An 8,628-nucleotide genomic window follows, 5' to 3' on the forward strand; every position below is an offset into this window, starting at 1 on the left:
CATAAAGCACCATGTTCAAGTAGAGGGTACAACGGGTTGCGGGAGAGTGGACCGCTGAATATAGATGGGGGAAGGTGATGGAGATGTTGGTGAAGATGGCGAAGGTGTTGGTGAAGATCGCGGTGATGATGATGGCCCCCGGCAGCGCTCCGGCGCCACCGAAAGCAAGGAGGAGAGAGCCCCCTTCTTCTTCTTCTTCCTTAACCTTCTCCCAAGATGGGAAAAGGGTTTCCCCTCTGGTCCTTGGCTCCCGTGGCTTGGGAGGGGCGAGAGCCCCTCCGAGATTGGATCTGTCTCTCCGTCTCTCTCTATTTCTGCGTTCTGGAATTCTGCCCTGGCACCGTTTCTTTTATATCCGGAGATCCGTAACTCCGATTGGATTCAAACCTTCGCCCAGATCTTTTTCCAAAAATTAGCTTTCTTGCGGCCAAAGAAGGGCATCAACCGCCTTATGAGGGCCCCAGGAGGGTGGGGGCGCGCCCACCTGGAGTGGGCGTGGGCCCCTGTCTCGTGGCCACCTCGGGCACCGTCTCGCATTGATTTTACTTCCCAAAAATCACAAATATTCCAAAATAATTCTCCGTCCGTTTTTATCCTGTTTGGACTCCGTTTGATATGGGGTTTCCACAAAACATAAAACATGCAACAGACAGGAACTGGCACTGGGCACTAGATCAATATGTTAGTCCCAAAATATAGTATAAAAAGTTGCCAAAAGTATATGAAAGTTGTAGAATATTGGCATAGAACAATCAAAAATTATAGATACGACGGAGACGTATCATAGGGCCATGAGCCTGTGTCTTTGTCGTGTGGGTTTATGTGGTATGTTTGTCTATTGCATCTTCCAGCATCCATCGAATGCTTAAGACCTAGTTTTATTTAGGCAACTATGTTTGTTATATTATTTTTAATCAATTTTCTCTAATTGATTGATCAACTCTCTCCTCTTAATTAGGTGAGCTTATGCCACTGGTTCCCAAAAATGCCAACTTGTTGTACATCACAAACAAACTACAGGCGAGTCCATCAAAACCTCAACCCTAATGTCGCCAGCTTTCAACTTGCACAAATACAACTCTTTCGGTTCGTAACAAAATTAGAGACTCAACAAATATAAGTTTAACTAGCAAAAGAGCCCATGCGTTGTAATGGGAGAAAAAACATAACACACACTCTTAACTCAACAACCATCACTCAAGACCATAATAGGTCCATCTTCTTTATTTTTGCGAGGCATCATATTTGTGTTGCCGCTTATCCTCCTTCTCACCCTCGCCGACGATGGCCTCGGTATTCACACAAAATAACAAAAAACGTGTGTTGAATATGGTTAATCCTAAGGCGTTTCTCTCTCTCCTTCTCTCCTTCCTCTCCCTCTCTCTCTCCCTCGCTCTCTCTCTCTCTCTTGCTCGCTTTTTCTCACTCTCGCGATGAGAAATCTGTTGTTTTTCCTTGCGACATTTTTCAGAGGTATGCATGTGTAGTCATTGATGATTTCTTTTCCGTATATGGTTATAGTAGAGTGTTTATTTGCAATCCGGATCGCCGCCAGTATGAAAAAACGGATCTTGCGCTATAAATTATAAGTTTGCTTCCATAACAATATTTTAAAAATATTTAATAGGTAAAATTAACATCATATTTAGATTCCACACATTTTTCTAATAAAATTTCATATATAATATGTTAAAATCAAAATTGCGGTTTAAAAGATACAGATAATTTAGAAAATCATTTGGTTTGACTCAAATATATTCCAAAATAATATTTAAAGATACTTAAAAGGTAAAAATAATCTCATATTCATATTCTATATATTTTTCTAATCAAATTTCATATATAACATGTTCAAATCGGAGTTACGGTTTAAAAGATATGGATGATTTTAAAAAGTATTTGTTTGACTTAAATATGATCCGCGGATGAATTACCTAAAACATCAGGGGGTTTTCGAAAAATGTAAAATAGCGGTTCGGGCGTGACTTAAATCCGGACGGCGGGTTGATTTCAAATAAAGATAGGGACTTTTGTGTAAAATACGAAATAATGATTCATTTTAACTTAAAATAGGACTGTGGGTTGAATTCTCTGAAATAGAGGGACTTTTCTGAAAAATAGCCTGACGGACGAAAGAAATCCAATTTACTTTATTATTAGATAAAGACTTCAGCCCATAAGTGATGGGATAAAGCAAAGATCGTTGAAAAGTCAACAAGATTTGTTTTAGCCGGCTAGGGACAAGTTGCCTAAATATTTTTTGGGCAAGCCAATGTTTTCTCGATGCGATTAAATCAAAATCGACTTGCACCTATTTGGGTCGGTCAATTTTTTATAGGAGTCATTGATCCTTTCTAACCACTAAACAAAAGCTCACAAGATACTTGGGTTTGATTTGAACCATAACAAAAAATAGTAATAACGAAAAAAATGAAGTTAATAAAAATAAATAAATTAGTGGCATTATTATTGCCCTTTAAGGATATAAAGAAAATACAAATAAAAATAATAATAAAATTTGCACACAATTTATACAGAAATTGCATTTTTTATAACATGCAAGAATAAGCATATAACAGTGCTTTTTTAAATAAAGTTCGCTAAGAATCAATGAATTAGTGGCATTGATATTACTCTTAGTAAGAAAGAAATGAATTAAAAATAAAATAAAATAATAATCTCTACCTAATAATAAAGAGAATTGGGTTTCTATCGTACGTCATAAAAACTATCCTCGAAGTTGCCCTAAATTACCCACTATGCCACCTATAAATGAAAAAAACGATTCAGTTTTTTTTTTCTTGAAGGCCGCCGCGGGGTTTGATTATTACACAGTGGTACCCTAATAAAACACAAGCAGAAGAGTGCCGCACTGGTCATTCTGTTTTCTTTTCATTTTTTTTACTTTTTTTCTTCTTATTTCTGTTTATGTTTTTCTCTTTTAAATTCAATGGAGAAATTCCAAAATTTAAAAGGTTGTGAGTTGAATTTTGTATAGAAATCGTAAAATGTTCGCGAACTCAGAAAATGGTAGAGAAATCATAAAATAAATAAGATTAAGAAACTGTTTGCATAGTATAAAAACATTATTTCAAAACAAATATTCATGATTTTTAAAAGGTGATCGTGAATTCAAAACATGTTCAACAATTTGAAAATTATGTCCATAAAATTTTAGAAAATGTTTGCAAAAATTCAAACAGATACGTAAATAACGAAAAGACGAACCATCACTTAAATATTTTTTAGAGATACATAGAGGTTGTTTTATGATTTTATTTAGTCCATGACGGATCGGGTAAAAAAGGGTTTTTATGTTCTACAATGCTTGCTCCCAGAAAAATTGACACAACTTTCTATGGCGCAATGCTAGGTCAAGATGGGACGTAGTTTATGACATGACATTTTAAAAGTCCTTATCTCATCCTGACATAGTCTAATTGTTTTTCCCCATTGCAATGCACGGGCATATTTGCTATATCTCTACCTAATAGAGGATAAGCGGCAACATAAATATGACATCTCACGAAAATAAAGGAGATGGACCTATTGTGATCTTGAGTGATGGTTGTTGGGTTAAGAGCATGTGTTATGTTTTCTCTTCCGTTGCAACGCACGGGCTCTTTTGCTAGTAATAATAATGAAGTTTGGTAAGGAGGAACGAATTAATGACTTTGGTATTAGCCATCAAGAAGTGAAAAAAATCTTCAAAAACTTGTACATAACTTTGCTCTGAAATAGCATTTTTTATAATATGCAAAGAATAAACATATAATGGTGTAACTTCCGAAGTCTAGTATAATTTACAGACATATTATATAGTACTTGCATGTATATTTACACATGCAAATATATAAAAAATGTGTTTTCTAAGAAAAGGTGAATTAGACGCATTAGTATTACCCTTTAAGAAGGAAGAAAATAAAAAAAACACAAAAAATAATGATAAATTTTACACGCAATTTACACATAAAATTGCACTTTTTTATAATACGCAAAAATAAGCATAGAATAGGGAACTTTTCGTAAAAGGAAGTTTTCCAGAAATAAATGAATTAATTGCATTGGTATTAGCTAGTAAGAATAAAGAAAACTAAAATATAAATTATAAAAAACAAATAAATAAAGTATTCTGAGAAAAATGAATTAGTGGCATTGGTATTACTCTTTAAGAAGAAATAAAATTTTAAAATAAAATAAAAAGTTGCATACAACTTTGCATTGAAATTGCACTTTTTGTAATATGGAAAGAATAAACATGTAACAGTGCAATTTTTACACTCTAGTATAAGTTACACACATTTTTGTATAGTACATGTGTGTGGCGATTTACACTAATCCAATATCTCAAAATACTCATAGAGAAAAAGGAAAACCCGACTAAAAAGGAAATAAGAAAAGGCGAAAATACATAAGTAGAAGACAAAAAACATAGACAACGGGTAATGGGCTTCAAGCCCATTAATAGCCTACTAACCCCAAATAGGGGCAAGTCTAAAATCCAGCCCAAGAAAGCCATGAAACAACACAAGAGGGGGGGGGGGGGGGGAGACAACATGAATATGAACAAAAGACACTAAAAAAGAATATGAACAAAAAGAATCGACAATCGGAAAATTGACTTACGCAAATTTTAAAAATCGACAACGTACATATAACTAAAGTTTTCTTTTCTTATTAGCCTCCGCTATCTCCTTTTGCAGCAAAAGGATAGGTGGTGAGGAAGGAATGTCTACCCACATAGTGACGATCTTCGGATTGGAGTTTTTTTTCCTTTCTGTTCTACACATGAAAAGGAAGGTTGATCACTTGACCTTGTCACGAAATCTAGAGTTTTTGTAACCTTAAGAAGTCATGAAATTTATTTTGCACAAGTAAAATCTATAACACCTTTTCAAGTAAAAGACACCCAATAGGCATCTCATATATGATATTCATAATGGACTGTATAAAAGAAGAACAAACTCGACACAAAACGACAACTAAAAATGTAAAATACATCGAGAACTTTTATGGTTGTCTTTTCGTTTTCATCAACCAGTGTTTGAAACTTGCACCGAACAGACAATAAGAGGAATATATTGCTTTTAAAAAGAAGTGAGGGGCCGCAATAGAAAGTGATACCTGCAAACACCCTTGACATCCAAGGCTTTGAATACTGCAACAACTACTCGCCGCTAGCAACGAGATGTAGTAACCGTTGAAGGAATTGGCCGGGGAGTCGCCCCAAGTAGTGTAAACTTGCAATCCATAGGGGTAGAGAAACTGACCTTACCACCGAACAAATTAATAAAAAGAAGAGGTTGAAGTCGTCGTGTCAAAAACCAACCAAGTGACTTCCCGAGTTGACACACCAATTTTTAAGATCTGAAGTGCAGATCTAACAACACTTATCCTTACATGTTCTTTTCCGACACCATATCAAATATCGTCGAGGTCAGGAGACACCGAAGCAACTTATTACAACACGTTATTGTTGTCACTACCTCAGCAATGCCATGAGAGAACCAAAATCTAACAAAAGGAACGTGCCCTCACTCTATTGGCCGCCTATGAGGTCAGTGATGGAAGAGAGGAAGGTGATCGAGAGGGGGCGCGAAGGAAACTTTAGGTGTCAATTAGGGTTTGGGATGGAAGACATTGAAGGAACATTGACTGGGGAATCACCCCAAGCAGCGGAGTAACTATTTTTTTACAGTAATCTCAGCGGTAACCTGTCTAGCTGACTAGAGGAAGGAGAATAAAGCAGGGAAGCGTCCAATCTCAAACCGCGTGGACACGGTATCAGCAACGAACCCAACCCAATATCGGGATGCCTTGCTGACGAATCAACTAACCCACCAAAACCAATCCGCGTCAACAGCTCAACACCCATCTCATCTCCGCCGTATCTAGTCCTCCACCATCCGACGCGCAAGAGGGAGGGGAACAGCCAGATCGATCCGTGGGACTCACAGTTTAGCCCAATCCAAGCAGCCGGCCAGCCAGATCTGACCTCCGCCCGCCGCCATGAGCTTCCTCTTCGGCAAGCGGAAGACCCCAGCTGGTTCGTATCTCTCCTCCTCCTGGATTTTGTGATCCTACTTGTTTTCCTGTGCTACCAATCCGGAGGGACCAACAAATTCCACGCCCTTTTACCTTGTTGTGGACAAGTAATCCGCCCGCCCGTGCCCCTTTTTTGTCGGCTTGATCATCCAAAATTGAAGTTTACTATGACGTTAATCTCTCTCTCGGGTTCTTCCATCAAACCCTAGCTCTCGCGGGAACCTCGTCTGCAGATTGTAGTACTACTAGTATCTTTGTTGACTTGGTTGGGTACTGCGCTACCAGGATGCAAGAGAAAGCTAACCTGTGTGTGTGTGTGTGTGGGGGGGGGGGGGGGATCTTCTCCTCTTTAGCTGCTATAATCTTGTGTTCAGTTTTCACCTGTTACTGCCCAATGGGACGCCGTTAACTACCAAGCAATGCAAAGGACATGAATATTGGTTTGGAGTTACTTGATTCTACTTGTTCCTGTAAATTCTGCACTTGATTTGCTGAAGAAACCAAATAACTTAAGAAACTGGAGCCCTGTAAATTGTAATGCTACTGCTACCCATTCAATTCTAGACCGGAGTTGATTTCCCATGTACACCGGATCCCTGTAAATTGTAGACTTCGGCATATGGGGGACACAACACAATGATGGAGGTTAGCTCTCCCGGGTTTTTTTGGCAGAAAGAGTTCTCATCATTCTTTTGTTTGGTTGATGATAGAGCTGCTGCGGGAGAACAAGCGGATGCTAGATAAGTCTATTAGGGAGATCGAAAGGGAGAGGCAGGGCCTCCAGACTCAGGAGAAGAAGCTCATCGCTGAGATCAAGAAGGTAGCCAAGCAAGGACAGATGGTATGTGCACTGAAATTGCCAAATCTCTCTTGTCGTCTATTACTCATTTATAATCGACCTCCATAAAACTATGAAGATTAACTTGCAATCTGCATCTGTGGTAGCATAAGAAATACCAACTTTGTCAGCAAAGTGACGTTGCAGGGTACCTAGATGATACGATTATTCTTTTTTATCTCAGCACAATCTTGCAAGCATTAAGATCATAAGAACAGCAACCATTCTTCCCTGCTACTGCCATAGTTTTAAGCTGTCACTGCCATAGTTAATTGAAATATGGCGTGCTATTATCCTCGCACTTGATTGTTCCATGATACAATAGGAAATGGTGTCTTCATGCACATATGAATTAATTCAGTCATGTTGATTTATCTATTCCAGTCACAAAGTTTTATGTTGATGTCTCCTGAATAGGGTAAGCCAATTTTGTGTTTGGAATCTTAAATTTGTAGGTCATAGGGTGTGTGTCTGCCACTTAAGTTTTTTCTGCGTGCAAGTGCTCATATTTTAGGCAATAGGCTTTGCAAGTTAATGGAACGTGCTTTGATTTTATGGACGTTGTTCTCAGGGAGCTGTGAAAGTTATGGCAAAGGACCTTATTCGCACAAGGCATCAGATCACGAAATTTTATGCCCTGAAGTCCCAGTTGCAAGGTGTATCTCTTCGTATTCAGGTAGCATTGTAATCCAAGCAGATGTTGTATATTTCATACATTTAGATATGTGCACATTCTGCAATGTGATGAGGTCAGGCTTCATTATATTGTGGAAGCTCTGTTTTTTCTCATTTGCTTAAGTTTGCGTGCTAAAATTTTATAGACCCTGAAATCAACACAAGCAATGGGGGAAGCCATGAAGGGCGTCACAAAAGCCATGTCACAGATGAACAGGCAGATGAATCTACCGGCACTGCAGAAGATAATGCGGGACTTTGAGATGCAAAATGAGAAGATGGAAATGGTCAGCGAGGTTATGGGTGATGCCATCGACGACGCCTTGGAGGGTGATGAGGAGGAGGAAGAAACAGAAGAGCTAGTTAGCCAGGTCCTCGACGAAATCGGCATCGACATCAACTCTGAGGTAAGATTTATCCCTGTATTTTCGTGTTGATTCTATCATAGAGATTGAAACACCAGGATGAGACAGTGGGATATGAGTAACGTTGATATTTTGCTCTGAACCCAGCTTGTCAAGGCTCCGGCTACCGCAGTCGCCATGCCGGTTGCAGCGGGAAAGGCGCCTGTTCAAGCTGAAGCTGCGGGCGGGATGGACGGTGGAATAGACGATGACTTGCAGGCACGGCTTGATAACCTGAGGAAGATGTGAGCATTGACGGATTGTCCACGCCCGCGCAATTCTCTGTAGTTTTGTACCATATAAATGCCACTCCGGCAAATCTATTGACATATCATTTGCAGTGTGTTTGGCATTGACCATCTGTATATAGACAGATCATCATATTTTCAATAAGTCACATACTAGGCTTGGTCTTTCTAGTTCCATTTGCCGCACTCTCGTCAGGATTCTGAACATCGAGATGAAATAGCAGTAAAGTAGTGACCTAAACGCTGGAAAATGCATTGCAGCTCTCGGGTGCCACCCACCCCTATATGAAAATAGCACTAAAAAAATATCCCTATATGAAAATGGCATTAAAAAAATATCAGGAACTTCCAAAAATTCAGGAATTTTGGGATATGAAACCTGAGTGCCCGTTGTACATCTGTGTTCATTTTTATGGGG

The 8,628-nt window shown here is 38.9% G+C and overlaps 1 protein-coding gene across 1 annotated transcript; it reads left to right on the top strand.

Moving 5' to 3' along the window:
- The first annotated feature begins 5,740 nt into the window (after positions 1 to 5,740).
- Positions 5,741 to 8,385, top strand: LOC123091770 (vacuolar protein sorting-associated protein 2 homolog 1). Its single transcript, XM_044513387.1, has 5 exons — positions 5,741 to 6,046; positions 6,756 to 6,886; positions 7,455 to 7,559; positions 7,705 to 7,965; positions 8,071 to 8,385. The coding sequence occupies exons 1-5, from the start codon at positions 6,010 to 6,012 to the stop codon at positions 8,209 to 8,211; spliced, it is 675 nt and encodes a 224-aa protein (XP_044369322.1). The 5' UTR covers positions 5,741 to 6,009; the 3' UTR covers positions 8,212 to 8,385.
- Positions 8,386 to 8,628: the final 243 nt, after the last annotated feature.

Source organism: Triticum aestivum, chromosome 4B (genome assembly GCF_018294505.1).
Source record: "Triticum aestivum cultivar Chinese Spring chromosome 4B, IWGSC CS RefSeq v2.1, whole genome shotgun sequence".
NCBI lineage: Eukaryota > Viridiplantae > Streptophyta > Magnoliopsida > Poales > Poaceae > Triticum > Triticum aestivum.